The sequence below is a fragment of the Mustela nigripes genome, chromosome 4 (genome assembly GCF_022355385.1).
Source record: "Mustela nigripes isolate SB6536 chromosome 4, MUSNIG.SB6536, whole genome shotgun sequence".
In the NCBI taxonomy this organism is placed as follows: Eukaryota; Metazoa; Chordata; class Mammalia; order Carnivora; family Mustelidae; genus Mustela; species Mustela nigripes.
In genome coordinates this window covers 80547774-80567788 of record NC_081560.1, presented here as the reverse complement: position 1 = coordinate 80567788, position 20015 = coordinate 80547774, and the positions used below count along the sequence as shown (strand labels likewise).

The 20015-nt window shown below is 37.9% G+C and overlaps 1 protein-coding gene across 2 annotated transcripts in view; it reads right to left on the bottom strand.

The window, feature by feature from the left end:
• The window catches only part of CACNA2D1 (calcium voltage-gated channel auxiliary subunit alpha2delta 1), a 501786-nt gene that overhangs the window by 103044 nt on the left and 378727 nt on the right, over positions 1–20015 (bottom strand). For both annotated transcript variants that reach the window (XM_059396947.1, XM_059396946.1), the window contains exons 8-10: positions 15249–15318; positions 12841–12891; positions 10372–10471 (exon numbers count right to left, since the gene is read on the bottom strand). In XM_059396947.1, the coding sequence (XP_059252930.1) occupies positions 10372–10471; positions 12841–12891; positions 15249–15318 (221 nt within the window). The remainder of the gene's footprint in view (positions 1–10371; positions 10472–12840; positions 12892–15248; positions 15319–20015) is intronic.

Below are 20015 nucleotides of genomic sequence, written 5' to 3'. Positions count from 1 at the left end.
GGCTCCCCACTGAGCAGAGAGCCCGACATGGGGCTCGATCCCAGGACCCTGGGATCATGACCTGAGCCGAAGGCAGAGGCTTTAACCCACTGAGCCACCCAGGTGCCCCGGAAAACTAGAATTTAAAGCACGTGAGAAAAGGCACAATCCAAATCACGTCTTTCGTGCAGATACAGTGTAATTTCGTACTTAAACGAACCTCCACTCTGCGGTAAATCGGTGTTAAACTGTCAAGTCAAAAACCGGGAGTACCGCGGTTTCATCCTAACCACAAGCTCATCAGTGAGCTTAAGGCTGTGCGTCATCTCTCCGCAGTTCCACCCGCGCATCTGAGAGGCAGTTTTGTCTGTGCTGAGTGGGAAGCAGGTCAGCCAAGCAGAGGTGAGCCTCACTAGCGCCACCAGCAGGACACCGTGATTCGCCCTGTCCAGCTTCCCCCTGTGATGCTAGGGCTCTGCACTCTTCAGCCTACATTTAGAGACTATCATTTCCAGAAGGGCTGTTTGGTGACTATAATCTGGGCAAAGAGTAGAACTAACTTTACAAAAGTTCTCTCCTACAACTTACAGTGAAGATATTATAAGGAAGTATATTGTGATTATTTCTTTCTCATGGATGTTCACAGATTATACTTATAATGACCCCAAGCTAGAAAAATTTACAAGTAGAAAATGGGACTGAAAAACCCTTCATGTCATCCTGGCATTTGCATCTAATTCTTAAGTAATGAGGTCTGTGATTTTATTGAAGCACATGCCCGTCTTCTTCAGTTGTTAACTTTTCACATACTCGTCATCATGGGCATCATGGGCACATGGGCACACTTCCTTTTCATCCTCCACTGGCTCGTGGTATTTTACTCTGGAAAGGTCAAACTCCCTCACTTTCAGAAACAAATTCCAGCCAATGTGTCAACAGCTGAAATTATGCCTATAAGTCAGAACACTGCGGCTGCTACCATCAACCACTCACTTCCAGCGAAGCACGCAGCCCGACTACTACGCAATAGGCTACGTATCATGCTGCGTGAGCTCTGCCCAACAGGGGGCTCTCCTTCTGTAACAAAGAAGGCCCTGGAGATCATCCAGAAGGCACTAGGACGTGACATGGCCGTACTTCTGACCTCTTACACATGACTGAAGCCTAACACTTAACTGTTCTTCACAAAATATTAAGAGACTTAGAAATGCAAATCTAAAAATGAGAGGCTGGCAGAGTTTTCTGTCTGGAGTTCTAGGCAACTTTGGCAAGTGCTCCTATCTACTGCATCCCAGCTCTTTGGATGACTCACATGAGCTTTGGTATGAGAAGGAAGAGAAATGCATGATGGCTTTGTGGAAAAATTACGGTCAAAGTTAATTACACAATCACGACAGGCTTCCTGAGTGCCTTAATGTAATGACTCCCTGAAGTTATAAAAACTAAAAGTTCCAACATTTCTTTCCTAGACTTTCAGTTTCAGAGGAAAAAAAAAAAAATGCATGCACACGTGTGTACACACACACCAGGACATTATAAATACATTTTGAAGAGTTATGTCCTTAGAATTTCCATGTCATTAAATTGTAAAATTTGTATTTAATGAGAAAGACCTATCTGTTGAAGACAAAAAAATATTTTTGCTTTTCTCTTACCAAAATAATGAATAATAATTCATTCTCTTTACATGTATCAATTTCAGGCATTTTATAGCTCCAAATATAGCATGGTAATTAATAAAGCTGAAGAATTTCTTTTAAACTATTAAGTTTATTTGGTTGATATTAAATATTATATAAATGCAATTAAGAGCATATAGTTGATAGAAGCAAAAGAGGCACAATAAAGCAAGTAAATACATATATTAAAAGAAAATATATTACCTAGGCAGAATGTATAATCCAATATAATGTTTAAGTGTTCAGATGCAATTTTAAGAACAATCCAATTCATATGTGATTTTACAAGCCAAAATACGGAAATATTTACTGAAAGAATCCCTCCACCAAAACAAAAAATAATTCTTTTTGTAAAAATGAATAAATCTAGGTTTAAAAGTAATTTCTTTTTGCTTTTATAACCTAATCATATTCTATCTTAGAAATTCTAACAATTCCAATATTTTGAAATATATCAGATTTCACAATAAAATCAGTAAATACATTTTATATTTTCCTCAGCATTCAGCCACATAACTTTGTGGTTATATCTAGACTCATACACAAAGATGGCTGTGCTCCAATTCTGTCTTCTAAGAACAGTAATAGTACCTACCTCACAAGGCAGCTGTAAAGACTAAATGAGTTACCATGGAAAACACAGACAGTAGTTCCTGCCACAAAAGCAGTGTTAAAAAAAAAAATCACACTGAAAAGTCCCTATGACTTGTGATTAAAGGAAGGTTAATACATAAATAAGATAAAAAATGAACACATAACTACCTGAGATCTTGTTCATACTGATTAGTGAAGGGCAAATTTATGCCTGGAATAATCAGCTCACTTAAAATCAATTAGTGACTTTTCAATCATGAAAATGCACTAACGATTTTTCTGAAATAATAAAATCAAACAACAGTACACAGTTAATAAAAAATTCAGAATATAGTTGGCAAAAATGTCTTCTTATGGTAAATAAGGATCATAAATGATGAAAGTAAATTAAAGGAGCTAATTGAAACTAAACAAGACAATATACAGGAGCTGAGCAGCAATAAATTTCTCTAGGAGGAGAGTGGGAAATCACAATGGCTTCATCTTTCAAATAGCTACCTGCATTATTTGCCTTACAGATCTCCCTAGGTGGTGCATTTTCCAGTATCATCCTTCTTCCCGATTTTTTAATACATAACTGGGTATTTTCATATTTAACTTGAGATATTGAGACACACTATTTCCAGTTCTTTCTACAATCAACATATTCCATTTGCCAATGCACCTGTTACTACACAGTCAAGCTGCATCAAGTAAGGACGCACAAGTATGGATCTGAGAAGAGCTGTCAATGAACCAACAAGGTCTACTGGCTCACAGAAACCACAAGGAAGTATCTTGCAATTATGTTTCTTAAGAAGTCTGTTAACAATTTTCTTTAAAACAATACATATTTAAAAGCCTTAGTATTTTTAAGAAAAGTAATGGTCTTTAAGACTTGTCAGGCAATTAACAATCCCAATGTCAATCCCATCTAAGTGATTTAATTAAGAAAGATCCATTAATTGCTGGTTAAATGTGGAAACCACAACATTCAAATCCATTTCTGCTGTTTAAATAAAAATTATTTTTAAAGCATATTTATTAATAGCATTGTTTAGTTTCTAGCTAAGGCAGATGCTACTGATGTCCCATCCATTATTTCCATGCACGCCAGCCCAAATTTAACTGCCTGACATTTCTGCAAGCCCTCTGCCTGTGTACTTGTTGGCCTGGGAACCCCAGAGAACTGATGTCCCCTGGGAGCAACAATTAACTTTAAATACTTCAGCCCATTTTCCTCTTGGAAGGGATAACTCTGACTCATGTAATGTACGGATTCTTAGAACTACCCAGAGCATTAAGCTGTACTCATGCAGAGTGGTGATTTATTTGATAAACCATCAAATAAATTATTATTTATTTACTATTTATTTTCTCTCTCTCTCTCTCTCTCTTTTAAACTTCTCACACTTCTCTAAGTATTTCCTAGAGTTACTTTCTCAATAGATGATTTGTACTTAAATCTTTGTCTCAGAGACTGTTTCTGGGGGAATCCAGTCTAAGTTGATACTCGCAGAGGTTTTAGGAAGCAGATCCTCGGGATGGGATTGTAGAATTAAACCAACACTCACCAACCACATGACAACAAAGACTCCACTGGGAACTGACCATATACCCGTCATAACTAGAGTCAAGAAAACCCCTCAGAGGCTGTAGCATCACAAATTCTAAGCATTTCACCTCCAGTGATTGGAACACAATATAGATTGAAGGGGAGGTGCCTACCATTTCAGATATATAGTCGCAATATTAATCATAAAGGCTTGGAGTTGGTGGGTTGTTGTTATATTCACTGAAGAAAATGATAACATCAAGTCAGTGAACTATCAACTGAAGGCAGAGTGTGAACCGCAGAAGACTTCTAGGGCAAACAATGAAGAGATTCCCATCTCCTGTTGTGAAGTCAACGTTTGCCAGAAATAGGCACAGACGTGCCTTTCAGAGCATGTCCTTAAAAAGGACGCTGCATTTGGAGCCTTGTCAGGCTTCTATGTTACAGGGGCAATGCTAGGCAAATCACGGGACCCTAAGTGTAGAATATCCAGGTGAGTGCAACTGAGAACCATGAACTTCCAGATTCCCCTATACCCTCTGGATAGGCAGAAGTAACCTCTTCCACCTAAAAGGCAGTAGTTTGTCTGTTCCTAAACACCATAAAAGATGACAGGGGTTCTCCTGAAGATTTGATCTCATTTTCCCTCATGGCTTTAAGCAACAAATAGGTAAGGTCTCAAAACGTCCCATCTGGCAAAGAAGTCTCTGCTCCAGGAAAACAAAAACAAGGAGAGAGAGAGAGAGAGAGAGAGAGACTACTCAACGAAAGAGATACAAGATCTGAATAGTAGGAACCAGAAGGTCCTAGGGAGGATATGCAGGGAAGAGATGCTGAGGGATCATGAGGCAACATACACCCAGTCAGCAGTGTGGTATGGAGGAGTAAGCAGCTTGAGAGAAGAGACACACAGACTCCTACACAGTGGCAAATGGCTTGAATGGTTGACCACGGCCCTGGAGGAGCCAGGCTGGAAGACCTTCCCCCAAACAAAGTATCCTGGAGAAGCAGCATAAGGATGTACCTACAGAGTAGGCATGGAAAGTGCAAATTGCTCTGTTTCACATCAACAACTACTAAAGAGCATTCATCACAAAGTACTGAACAACTGGGTAGATGAGTTGTCACTGGAGGTCATCCAGCCTTTTTGTGTGGCAAATGTAGTGCTTGCAAAAGGGGCCCATAAATGCTGTAGCAGGGTAGTGGGGAAGGGAGCAGGGAGGGGGGGAGACGGAAACAGACACACACAGAGAGGAAAAAAAGACACGAGAGAATATTATACTTGGGCCTAAAAGCATGGGCTGTTTCTCACCTAGTGTAATATAGCTACAGACACTGGCGAATGACCAACCAACTGTCCAATGCTTATTCTTCAATATAATACCACCTTTCAAAAAGACAACCGACAACGTCATGTCAATTAGATAATCATCAATTTCATACCTCTAGAGGGGGTGGGATACATTGTTTCTTGTTACTGACAAACATTCCACTTATGAGTTCCTTTCTTGTTCATGGTGCCTCTCCCAGGTACACATACTACCTGATTCACTATCATGGGATATCACCATGGGGTTGTGCATCAGCTGCATAACCAAGAACCTCTTTTATGGGAAATGAGGTCCAATAATGGGCACATGAACACGGGATCCATTGGGGCCACCATTTATAGCCCTATTTAGGAGCTGCCCACGTGATAAAACACTTGGGCAGTCTCTTAAATGCACAATGAAGGCTCTAGCTTGGGGATGATAGTCTTTGAGTTGAAATGTTGTCTTTCAAGATATAAAATGTACTCTCGACTACGGTGCTATGTTCATTGATGTGCTGGCACCAGCTTGTATCTGCTCATTTAAAAATAAATAAATTTAAAAAGTGTATTTTTCAGGAATCATTAAAGCCGGCTGACCTCACATAATAGGTAGCTTGAAATCAGCTGCGGTGGGAGTATTTATATTATGAAAATTAACAAATGCTACAAATCAGGTTGCCCCTCCCCACACTGGCTCTGCCCCAAAAAGGCAGAATGAAGGAGTGTGGGAACTAAGGGATGGATGTGGGAGCAGCGTCTCTCACCACCACAGAGAGTGAGCTATCTGGGAAATCTGCTCACCCTGTCTCTGCAACTTTAGGCTCTACTGACCACAAATGTTCTACTTTCCACGTGGGGGTATAAAGCTGAGGTGGTGCTCCCACCAGGGTCACATTAAGAATTTCATTTAACCTAAATCTATACCTACTATCTCGATATTTTGGATTTCTCAAGCCAGTAAACTACATGCAAAAAAAAAAAAAAAAAAATCTGGTAGAACTCTAGCTGACAAGGAGATCGTCATGAAGGCTGTTCCTACATAATGTGGGGAAAGCAGAACCAAGCATAAAACTCAGAGGACTCATTCAAGACCTTCCGTTCTCGGTGAAGACTAGACAATTTCAGGAGCCACTGTGAAATGCACACACAGAGACTGTGCATTCCCAGGCCTCTGGGTTTCAAATTCAGGCCATCTCACGAATCAAGCTGCCGACAAGAGAGTTAATGTGCAGGGAAATTAGAAAGGGTATGAGAGAAGAAAAAAGATAAGTATAAATTATGGAACTTTGTTCTAATGCTAGCAACCCTCCTTCGTGATGTATTCTCAGCTGGGCTTTTTGGTTTGTTTGTTGTTTTAATTGTGAGCAGTCACCCGTCTTAAAGGATCAGTGACTGGATAAAGAGGGCACTGGTGAGGTTTCTCACTACCATTACCTACAACTTTTGGTCTCAGTTTCCCCTTCTGTGGCCAAAATCTACTCTGCCCACATATGGGGAAGGCTGACACAGAAAACCCCAGATCTTTAGGGATTTTGGCAGAATAACTTTGAAGTTCATATTCTAAGCAGCTTCTGGGATTCTTTAGTAGTAGATTCTTAGTAGGATAAAGTTCCTTTAAATGAAGTTGAGATCCTTTAATTGGTTATCTCCTTTCTCTTGACGCAATTCCACACTCCTTTAACTGGTAGTATTTCCTGGGATCATGTCCCAAATCAACTACCAGACTTTGAATCCATGAGTGAGAATCAGGCAGAAGCCAGTTTAAGGCAATGACCATATTTAATATCTGTTGGTTTTATATAAATTTTATTAGATAGGCCAAATCCATATCGAATTTAATGTTTTTACAACTTTCTCTTTTGTTATGTTTTGTGATAAATGATACAAGTGATCCTAAATAACTACCTTTCTGATCATTTGAGAGACTACATTTTACCTGTTCACATTTTGTTAGGTGCTGAGCAAACGTAGAGAGCAGAGTATAAAATAAGAATGGGACAAATCAGATCTTAGGCAGTATCAAGCTTTATGAAATAATATCAAGGATACAGCCAAGCTAAAGGATTGTGAAGGTTTGGGTAAAGCAGAGCAAGATCTGGACAATGACTGTGGGTCCCCAGAGGTTATGGGCTGAATTGCATCTCTTCAAATTCATATGTTGAAGTCCGAACCCCTAGTACCTCAGAATGTAACAGTATTCAAGGATAAGGTCTTCGAAGAGGTGGTTAGGTTATAATTAGGCTATTAGGATAAGGACATCATCTACTAGGACTGGTGTCCATATAAGAAGAGACACCAGGGATATACACGGACAGACAGATCACCATCTAAAGACATGGCAACAGGCAGTCATCTGCCAGCCAAGGAAGGAGGCAGCAGGAGAAACTGACCCTGCCAGCACCTTGACCTTGGAGTTCCAGCCTACAGAACCATGAAAAAATACTTTTCTATAGTTTGAGCTACCCAATCTGTCTCATTCTGTTACGGCAGCCTTAGGAAACTGAAAGACCAGGTCGTGCCTCACTGTGGTGGAGACACACGTGTGGCCCAGAAAAGAAGAAGTCTCCAAAGGAGGTTTACAGACTTCCTTGCATGTATCACCTATGGAACATTTTTACAAAGTCTTGCCTCATTGATCTTGGGTTCTATAGCTACCCTAAGCCAGTGATATCCTGTGAAAAGCATTTTAGTTATAAATCCCCTTCCTTTTCGTAAACATCATACATCCAGTTACCTGGAGCTCAGGCTAACAGAGAGATGATACTTGATTCTCTTGACTACTTTCTTCCTAGGGGTGCCCTTCCAGTGAAGGAAGTTGCTTTAACTTCATCCTTCCAAGGGGTTTCAAAGACAAATCTCTTCTTTTATGTTCAATACAAAATGACCTCACCACAAATTGCTCATTTTCATCTCTGTCAATATAACCACTTCAAATGTGAATCATATACCAATAAATGATCATGAAATATCTTGCTTAAATTCTGAGATGTGCTAACATTCATTTAGTCTGTTTTATTTGCTTTAGAGTTTGACTTTCTTTACCTATGAGTAGGAAGGTCTACTATGGTTCTTTGGAAGTAAGAGTTTTTAAAAAGCACATTGACATATCAGTTCTTAAATTAACAATACTTTGAAAACATAATACATTATTATAATTATTAATACATTATGAGAATACATAATACATTATTAGGATACAGTGGCATTTTCCACAAAGATGGAAAAAAATAACACTAAGATTTATATGGAATCACAAAAGACCCTGAAAAGCGAAAGCAATCTTGAGGAAGAACGAATCTGGAGATACCACAATCCTGTATTTCAAGATATACTACAAAGTAATCAGAACAGTGTGGTACAGACACATAGATCAATGGAAAACAGACACATGGATCAATGGAACATTGATCAATGCATCAATGTCCAATGATCAATGATCAATGGAACATTATTTCTGGAGTCTTCCAGAAATAAATCCATGACAAAAGAGGCAAGAATATACAATGGAGAAAAGATGGTCTCTCCAACAAACAGTGTTAGGAAAACTGGACAGCCACATGCAAAAGAATGAAACTGGACCATCTTCTCACACCATATGCAAATAAACTCAAAATGGGTTCAAGAACTAATTGTGAGATCTGAAACCAGGCAGTCACTTCTCTGACATTAGCCATAGCAACATTTTTCTAGATATAGCTGCTAAGACAATCAACTATTGGGACTATATCAAAATAAAAAGTTTCTGCAAAACAAAGGAAACAAAAGCAAAACAATAGAAGCAACCTACTAAATGGGTGAAGAGATCTGCAAATGATATATCCAGTAAGTGGTTCATACCCAAAATACATAACTCCTGTAACTCAAAACCCTCCCCCACCAAAAATACAAAAAACAAATAACCCAATTAAATAATGGGCAGAGGCCCTGAATATATATTTTCCAAAGAAGACAGACAGATGGCCAACAGACAAATGAAAAGATGCTCAACTTCACTCATCATCAGGGAATACATATCAAAACCACAATCAGATATTGCCTTAGACCTGTCAGAGTGGCTAATATGAAAAAGACAAAAAAAATTAAAAAAATCAAGAGTTGGGGAGGATGTGGTGAAAAAGAAACTTTCATGCGCTACTGCTGAAACGTAAATTGGTGCAGGCACTGTGGAATACAACATGGACATTCCTCAAAAAATTAAAAACACAAATACTACATGATCCAGTAATTCCAATACTAGGTATTTACCCAAAGTATATAAAAGCACTAATTCAAAAAGACATATGTACCCCTATGTTTATTGCAACATTATTTATTATAACCTAGATATGAAAGTGACCTAAGTATCAACCAAAGGATGAATGGATAAAGACAGAGTGAGATACACACACTGGAATATGACTCAGCACCCCTCCCCCCCAAAAAAAATCTTGCCATTTGGGACAACATGGGTAAACCTAGAAAGTATTATGCTAAGTGAAATGTCAGGTGGAGAAAAACAAATACCATATAATTTTACTTGTATGTAGAGTCTAAAAACCAAAACAAATGAACAAATACCCAAGAGACTCTTAAATACAAAGAACAAACCAGTGGTTGTCAGAAAGGAGGTGGGTGGGGTGAATGGGTAAAATAAAGGGGATTAAGAGGGACAAACTTCCTATTATAAAATAAATAGGTCACAGAGATGAGAAGTACAGAATGGGGAATATAGTTAACAATATTTTATTAACATTGTACGGTGATAGATGGTGACAACACATACCATTGGTATAGAATTGTTTAATCAATATGTTGTATACCTGCCACTAACGTAACACTGTGTAGCGTAATTACACTTCAGTTTAAAAAACCCTAATACATTATGGGTACATGTCCAGTGTGAAAAATTGAGTATTATAATGAAGAGAATATTGCCATCTAATGATGCTGCCAAGTTGCTACTGATTAGAAGTTACAGCGAACAGCAAGTACAGGGTTCATGTCACCTGTTTAAGCTCCTTGGTGTGAGGGGAGAGTATCTGCTGTGTTTTTTTTTCTTCATTATTACTTCAATTACTTCACTCATGGGAAAAGCCTTAGACATTCAAAAAGAACCTTGGCTTGGAAGCATAGGAGAATTAGCAACAAGCAGAGGACTGCTCAGTAAGACAGCTTTATCACAGATCAGACCTACCTCAGCCTATCAGTGATAAAACACTATGAAATATTTAAAATCAGAGGGAGAAAGAAATTGCAGAATTAATTCCACAAAAATGCAGTCATCTTATACTTACTGAAGCCACATTCACAAAATCGTCATCTGAGAGGGTTTCCAACATTTCGGAGACAGATGTTCGAATCAGTTTAAGTGTCAATCCGCTGACACTTCCACTCCTATAAAACAATGGATCTATGACCACATACTGAAGCAACACCACACATCCTAACAAAAGGAGACTTTCCCACTAACTCTAGGTCATTTATATAATATTAAGTAATTTTATCTTCAAAATTTAGTAAAGAGAGTCACATTTCTGATGGAGTAGAAATATATTGTAAGGAATTTTATCTTTCCTATCAGCATCTGAATGTATACGTTTCTAACTATAATGATGAAAACTGTATGTCCCGGGATGACTTTAAGAAATTACAGATACTCATGACATATTTACTTACTGAAGAAATAGATACCGAATACCAGCTCTGTTAGCCAGGTTGAAGGGTTCTAGCCCTTATTTCTCTCGTCTCTACATATTCTACGGATCCTCGGCGACCTCATCTCACCATGCGACTCACCTCTAGGCAACTAACTCCCCCTTCTTCGTCTCTAGAGCTCTCAACTTTTCCCCACTTTTAGACTTCTGGCTTTGTTAATCAACTACAGGGTCAATATACAGAATGGCAAACTACGCCCACACATATTTTTTTCCCTATTAATGATCTTAGTACCAATCTGACTGGATTTCAGTCAACCAATTTCCTCCTTCCTCTCACCTTTCTCACCCTTTCAGACAACCTCTCTTTTTCATTCCATTTCTCAGTTCCCCAAGAGGTGGCCTCTTCTCCATCTTCTCTCCACCCTGTGTCAGGTGCGTCTTACCTGAAGACCCTGAGCTTGGGTAACAGCCACTCCATCCAACTCTTAGCCTCTACTCCTCGCCATGCAAACAGGTGAAAATTCTAGAAACACATCTTGAGCTAATACTGTTAATATTTCATAGTTACCTACTAACTAGCCAGTGATCACAAGAGCTCTGTATTCAAAGACTTTCATTCCCTTCCTGCCTTCCTTCCTTCCTTACTTTCTTCTGCTCAATACAGTGCCCCCAAATGTTTTCACCTATGTCACTTCACTCCTGTCAATTCTTCCACCAGAAATTCCATTCTCTGTCCCCTCCTCTCCCATGCCCACCTTGTGAAATCAATTCTAATTTTACTTCCTTCGTGTTAAGTTTTTTCTGACACTTTCAATGAGAGTGTTATTCCCTATGGACTCTTAGTACTGGGTCATACTTTACGTCTATCACCTTCTACAATTACTTTAGTTACTTGGGAATATGGTTAAGTTTCACTAATACACTTGAATTATTTTTGAGAGACATCTTAATCATCTTTGTCTCTACATTATCACATCGTATAAAGGAGACCTTCCATACATGTTTGTTGAAATAATTTTTAAAAATGCTATTTGAACTTGATATGCATTTTTAATCTTCTAATATACATGTGGATTCTAAAGATTTTAATATGAAGAATTATTTCTGGGAATTATCACATATCCAAAAAGCTAATACCATATTGAATCACCACTTAGGTTTACACTTAAGAAGAATATCAAGGATTAGCATATAACTCCATAATAATTTAATTAAAATATGTTCTGATTTACATATATTTTAAGAAATGAAATGGGAATTAACATGTAAGTTAATATGTTGAATTCCTTTATCTTTTCTTTCTCAGGCTAAGTGATAGGTTTTTAACTTGTTTATTTCAGATCATTTTTAAGTGTTTTCAAATTATGATATTAGCTTCTGGTATGGATTTAGCTGTCTACAAAACATTGGATTCTGTTTCTTCCAGTATGACAAAGAACTTAAGAAGATTTAACTTTTTCTCTCAAGGAAAATAAGCATTTTATACCTCTTGTTTTTTAGCTCTTTGGCATTGCTCTTAAAAACTTATTATATTCTATATACTTGCAATTTCATCTTAAATTTTATTAGAAGATTACACACACATACCCCTTAACTTGAGGGATGTAAAAAAAGTAAAATGACCAATACAAAAACTCATGCAATTCCTTCTATATACCAGCATTTCTCTTTAAAAAGTCCCAGTATTGGCGTTTAATATATTTGATATTTATCTATTCTGTGGATAAATTCCTATAAATTATGTGAATCGTTAGTAGCTAAATGACAACTAATTTTTTTTGGGGGGGGGTACCAGGAACTGCTAAGTTTTATCAACAAAATACTTTATCCTGTTTAAAATGTAAAGCAAAAATTTGAAATAAAAGAATAATTTTTCAAAAAGCTCAGACATTAGAAATATGCCATAATTTTCAATTCCAATGTAGATTCTTATTTTCTGTAAGCTAATTTTTGTTTTGTTATTATCTTGATATGGCTTTTTTTCCCTGGATATAAAGTCATCATAATTTCTCTTTGCTTTTTTTTTTTAACCCAACCTACTTCCAACATATTACTGTTATCTTCCTAAATTTTCAGTATATAAAGAGAGAATATTTAACTACTCACACATCAACCAGGATAAGCATGTCCTTAGGTGATGCAGCTCCTTGGATGTACCTGAAACAAAGACCATATGAATACTTTTTTCTCTTGAAAACTATTAAACATTGATATGTTTTGAATTGGCATTCACTGATTTTTTTTTTTTTTAGATCAGGTATTTTTTTCAAGCATCTCAGTAGGCAATGTGTTTTCACTCACAGTTCTACAATGTCAATTTTTAAAAAGCTCCATTTAACATAATAGAGATGTCAGAGGCAGAATATGTTTCACAGATAAAACAAGAGATCAAGAGATGTGTTCTAATATTAGAAGCAAAAGAAATTACCTCCTGGATATGGAAAAAATATATATATGTATACATATATGTGTATACACACACACACACACACACACACACACAAACACACACACGTGTGTGTGTATCCTAAACTCCAGTTTATTGACCATGGGGTTTAAAACTCACTCTAAGGAATTATAAGATTATATCCTATTTTTCAATGCAGAAAATAAACACAGCAAGAGCTAGGTGGTCTAGGAATGTGAGAAAACAACTATCAACAGAGAAGAAATACTAAAGGGTAATACAAAGTGATGATAAAGTGATTGAAAACACAGTAATGTATAACATTCCCAAGAGTTTCAGGTGGTGCCTCTCAGAACTTTAGTGTCTGAGAATCACCTGGAGAACCAGTTCAAAATATGGATTCTCACATTGCCCCCCAGCCCAACTGTAGCGATAAATTGAATTGCAGGTGAGTGATCCCCCAAAGTTCATGCTGCTTGCCCACAACCTGATTGGCGGGAGTTGGGGGGGGGTTCCGATTTATCCAACAGCAAAAGCTAAACCTGAACTCAACGTTTTAGTTATCTTTGAGGCCTCTCTGCAGAAAACCTGCCAATTCATTTTCAGACAACATCCAACACAGTGAGTATCTACTCAGGACTACGTGTTCATGAAACAGAGTTTATAACATACACCCAAGTCCATTTCTCTGTAAGAAGGTGAAAGGGGGGTGCCTGGGTGGCTCAGTGGGTTAAAGCCTCTGCCTTTGGCTCAGATCATGTTCCCAGGGTCCTGGGATCCAGCCCCACGTCAGGCTCTCTGCTCCACAGGGAGCCTGCTTCCTCCTCTCTCTCTCTCTGCCTGCCTCTCTGCCTACTTGTGATCTCTATCTGTCAAATAAATAAATAAAATTTAAAAAAAAGAAAAAAGAAGGTGAAAGGGGCAGGTTTGCTGGAATATTCCAATGAAAGACAAATCTAGTTCAAGTCCAACATCTGCAGTGGTCCAGCCATACTTCTCCATTGGGATCTGAGAGGACAGGCTAGTAGGTTGGCACATTGCTTCTAAGGTCTTCCCCAAAACAATAGTTTCTAAACCCTATCTATGTGATATCCCAGTCTTGGCCTCCATTCAACAACCCATAGCTCCAGGGCCACCACACCTAGAGAAATATTAACAAGAATATTACGTGGATTAATAATATCTGATACTATCATTTGTGGCTGGTGTTCATGTAAATCGCTACTGGAATGGTTAACAGGACATTTTAAAAGTTGAGAATATATTTCTTCGGTTCAATCATCATGCATCTTGGAATTTGTTTAAACCCTCACAAGTAGAAATAATCTAAATGTCCAATATAGTAGTAGATTTTCAAAATAAGTTACCATATAATTATGCTAAAATGATGTTAAGCATGTCTCTCATGCATAAGCACTCAAAGGTATTGATATGAAAGAACAGGTTACAAAGCAGTGTACTGTACAAAATATGAACCCATTTAAAAAAGATCAATCCTCACATTAAATACATTTTTTAAAAATGGAAATAAAATGCACAAGTTTAATAGTTGTTTCCCAGTGAGTGCAATCGTGAGCTATTTGCTATTTTTCGAGGTACATGTTAAGAGAAGAGTTGCTTTAGTAGTGAGGAACAAAGCAGCTTTCCTTTTGGGAGAATGAAACCTAAGCTATGTGACCATGACTAGGGGCAGCTTGTATCTTGGGGCCAGGTCTCATTAGTTGACTGCCAGAGGCAAACCACCTTCTACTCTATTGAGACACTTCATTAAAGCTCTACTCCAAGCAAACTGGGAGCTTTTCAGTAGAAACCCCTGCTGGCTAAAAGAGATCCAGAGAGGGACACTGAATATAAAACTTAAAAACTAGTCCATTTGAAATCATTTAATAAGTCATTTCAACAATTTTCACTACTATTGCTCACTTGAACTCACCATCTTGAATTTTAACTGTATTTATTTATTAGCTGGGGGAAAAAAAAACTCACTAGCTCTTTAAAATAATTAGACAATATTCATTCTAAAATGGAAATCTTTTCAACTTTTTCACAAAAAATGTGACCTTCTTTTGTCTAGTTCATTTTTTCACAGCTACCTAAAAATTCTTACCATGGTCTTCTGCGTACATCATAAAGATCAATCTTGTTTGGAGTTCTACTGTTATCAACCCATGGAGAAGCTACAAGAAAGAGAGAAGTTAAGTTAAAAACAGAGAAACAAAATCAACATAGTAGATATGATCTAGAAAGATATTTTTAAAATTCATAAAATTCCACTGAAACATTCCTCAGCAATAGTTAAAATGGGTGTTTTAATTTATATACCCTTAGCCTTTTTTTAAAATGGCAAAAAATGCAGTGGTATAAAAGAAAGTTAACAGAAGTCAATTATCTTTTTTCACATTATTTCATAACTAACTTGTACACATAGGGATTTTCTGGATGCTAACTTTACATGCTTTATCAGGTGTCCAGAGGTTATGCATCTTACCTCCTCTCTACTAACATCAAAATTTACCTTAAAAGAAAAATTACCTGCCACTAATGTAAATTATACTTTCAATTATTTGATCCTTATACTTTTATTATCTTCTCTTGAATTATTATTTACATGAAGGCATGATTTCTTTAATCTTAGTCTTCACAAATTCAATGACGGCCAGAACATTTGTGATTATAATTAAAAAGTTAAAGTAGAATTAAAATCAATCCATGGAAAAGCCTTTTTCTTAAATTTATTTGAATGATTTGAGGTAATTCAAGTATAAATTCAAGAATCTTGTGTTAGTTACAGAGCCTTTATCATTTTGCAATCATCAGAAAAATAATGTTAACTGCATTGCTTCTTTTTTTTTTTTTTTTTAAGATTTTATTTATTTATTTGACAGAGAGAGATCACAAGTAGGCAGAGAGGCAGGCAGAGAGAGAGAGGAGGAAGCAGGCTCCCCGCTGAGCAGAGAGCCCGATGCAGGACTTGATCCCAGGACCCTGAGATCATGACCCGAGCCGAAGGCAGAGGCTTAACCCACTGAGCCACCCAGGCACCACATCTGCATTGCTTTTAAATGCAATTAATTTACACTTATTCTAACCAAATCTACACTTTAAAATTAAATGTTTTACACACACACACACACACACACACACACTCCTTAGACCTAATGGATAGTAATAAAAGCTGATAAATCAGATGATCATTTTACGCTGACGAAGTCCTCTCCTTGAACATACGGCTCTTGGGAAAATTCCTATAATAATTCACGTGACTTATGCCTCCCAATCTATTTTGCCCTTTTCCCTACTGAAAAGTATGGAAGTTATGGAAAACTGTATCGTGAATCAAGTTTATCAGCCAAGTACAATAATTTGGCCAATTAGGTTACGTCAAAAAATAGATAACTTCTGAGTCTTTCCTTACCTACAAAATTTCTTTCTCATTAGTAACTATATTATAAAATGACATTTAGGGGCGCCTGTGTGGCTCAGTGGGTTAAAGCCTCTGCCTTCGGCCCAGCTCACGATCTCAGGGTCCTGGGATTGAGCCCCACATGGGGCTCTCTGCTCAGCGGGGAGCCTGTTTCTCCCCCTCTCTCTGCCTGCCTCTCTGCCTACTTGTGATCTCTGTCAAGTAAATAAATAAAATCTTTAAAAAAAAAAGACTTTCATTTTAAAGGACATTTATATAAAAGAGTTTAAATATAGCCCTCTTCCACCAACCATTTACAATATAGGCAATGCAAATGAAATGATAAAATTACTGTTATTCCTACAATCTGCACTTGCAAAAACTTAAGAGCCAGCAAGGTAACATTTCACTTTTTCTTTTTCCGGGAGCCCTGGAATAAAGCAACAAGCATGCGGGAGATATGCCAGTTCACGTTCAACTAGTCCTCTATAATATCAGACTCCCCAAGCCACGGTCTAGGTGATAACTACAAATTCAAATGAATGATATCCTTTCAGTATGTTTTTTTTTTTTTTAAGATTTTATTTATTTATTTGACAGAGAGAAATCACAAGTAGACAGAGAGGCAGGCAGAGAGAGAGAGAGAGGGAAGCGGGCTCCCCGCTGAGCAGAGAGCCCGATGTGGGACTCGATCCCAGGACCCTGAGATCATGACCTGAGCCGAAGGCAGTGGCTTAACCCACTGAGCCACCCAGGCACCCCTTTCAGTATGTTTTGATGGTTGTATACATTTATTGCCTCTCAGCTTCAAATTCACCCATTTATCTTGCTCTATGAAAAGGATCTGGGCTCTTTAAATATTTTTTGCTCAGTAAGGAGCACAATTTTAAGCTTTGTCAGCAGATGATGAATGAGACACTCAATGAGAAAAGGGATTTTGCTTCCTGTTTCTGATTCGTTTGCTCAAAGGCTCTCCGGCCATGGGAGGCTTTCCTGGTGTCTGGCTTCTACCGTGTCTTGTATTTTCCCCAGCCCCACTATTACAACTTGGGTAGGTCTTGGAGCACTCACAGACTCTCCAGAAAACAATGGCCAGCAGTACTCCCTGACTACTTTTCTAGTAGAGTGCCTCCAAGGAGACATTTTGGACCCTAAAGGATGAATTACCAGCAAACCATTCTAGCAAGACATCATAGCAACCTCTGGTCATTTGGTGGGCATGGAAGTGTCCCCTATAAGATCTGGATCTCAGGGCGGGGGGTGGGGGGCTAAGTGGCTCAGTTGGTTAAATGTCTGCCTTTGGCTCATTCAGTTCATGGTCTCAGGTCCCAGGATCAAGCCCCATGTCCAGCTCCCTGCTCAGCAGGGGAGCCTGTTTCTCCCTCTCCCTTTGCCCTTCCCCCAGCCCATGCAGGCTGCATGGTATAGCTCTCAAATAAATAAAATCTTAAGGGAAAAAAAAAAAAAAAAGCAAGATCTGGATCTCAGCCCAGAGGCACCTGGGATTGAGGTTGCCTCCTCCAGCAATCTCAAGTCCAGGGGCAGTTGCTGTTACAGATTACATCATATCATACTCTATCTGGCAGTCCTGTGTCACTCAGAGTGATCTGTACTTAGAGCCAATCCCTCATTACTCTAACCCTGTGACAATAATTCCTTATTTTAAAAAATTAACCTTCAAAAAAGATAATTTCCCCTGTCCAAAATACTGTTTTCTCTCTCCTGATTGGACTTAGACTATTACAAATGATAGGGAGAGAGGACAGAAGGGACATCAGGTAACCCTGCAAAGGCCCCACAACCACCATAAGCTGGAAGTGGTTAAACGGTGAATTTGACAAGTGACTTACCAAAACTGAAATTTGAAAGTCATGTTTAAATTAGATTTTTGGGTTCTTTGCAGATGACATTCATCTAGAATTCATTTTCCCTATAATTGTTATTTGAAATTAAGCATGATTTATAGTATGATGCTCCATACATTTGTATATTTCTTTAAAGATAGAAAAAAGGTTTGCAATTTACAGTATGAGCCAGACCATTCAATTTTAATATGGCTTATAAAATTAGATGGTTTATATTTAAAAAATATTAATAATATTCTCTTAAAAGTCTTCTGAGATATTTACCATTAGGAAATATCCCTTGATAAATTAATATATTTACATTATGGTAAAATTAAACAATGTAGTTTCTTCTGTGATCTCACTAATTAATTTGATGTAAAATCCCATTGTGGCATTTAAGCGGTACCTTATTTATGGAGGCTCAGAATTACAGAATGTCAAAGAGTAAAAGGATAATAACCATACACTGAAATTCCCACAATAACCACTTTCTTAATGATGCATAATGAAAGCTGCATGTTTTGACAGGAAACTGGAGCTTCTAAAATTCCTGTAAGAAGGCCTAATAGTGTTCCTTGTAGATGTCCCATTTGCTTTCCACTAGGATTTTGGGATGACAGGAGAAGAAGGGAGTCCAAAAAGTGGGCATCTTATTTCTGCCTGCCATTGTTAATGGTGAGAATGACTGGTTGTGAGAATGCTTTCTCTGTTCCAAAATGAACTGCGGGCATGTCTCTGGCTAAGTCTATTGGACTACAATTCTACTTCACATGGTACTTAAGGAGAGCTATGCTAGTTTTTGAATCACTGATTTCAAAAGGTACTTACACATATGATTACTCAGAATACTGAAATATGGGTTACAGAAATATTCCTGAGAAACTATGCAGATTGTAGAACCATTTTCTGGTTAAAATGCCCTAATAATAATATGAGAGTACAGTTTTTCATGTCAGCTGCTAGGAAATAATAAAGCACATAATGATGACTTGAGGGCTGATTCTCTTGGTAGAAAAAAAAAACACACACACACACCACTTCAAATGACAGCTAACTGCATTTCCCATTAATGAGTTCAACAACATTTTTCTAACTCTAATAGATTTTGCATTTTTGGTCACATACAAAAAAGTAAAGTCACATACTCAAAAAAGCCTTTAAAACCCAACCTTGGTCCTACTGGCTGGATCTAATTGGTATTATGTGGGTCACTGCTTTAAGCTCACCTCAGTCATCTCTTATGGATTTTTAGAGATGGTTCTGAATTCTTAGCCATGATAATGAATTTGGACTGTTGTTAAACCTACATTAATTCAATAAATGTGTACCATATAGTTCGTAAGATTTCCAGGAATCTCAATATTGCTGCCCAAATACTACTGTTCCAGAATGAATTATCCATATTCCCTAATTCGCATCATGGCTCCTATATCAAGGTCCAGGATAAGTCTCAATAACAGACTGAGGGTTATGTACCCACACAAAAATGCCAGAGAGTAAGGCCAGGCAAATAGCTGGCCTTTTCAGAGTCTGTGTTACAAGCTGGGCTTCGTTCTCCAGTAACACTTTCAACCTGGGAAATACCCAAGACATGGAAAGGATTCACTATCTTCTACAGTAATAC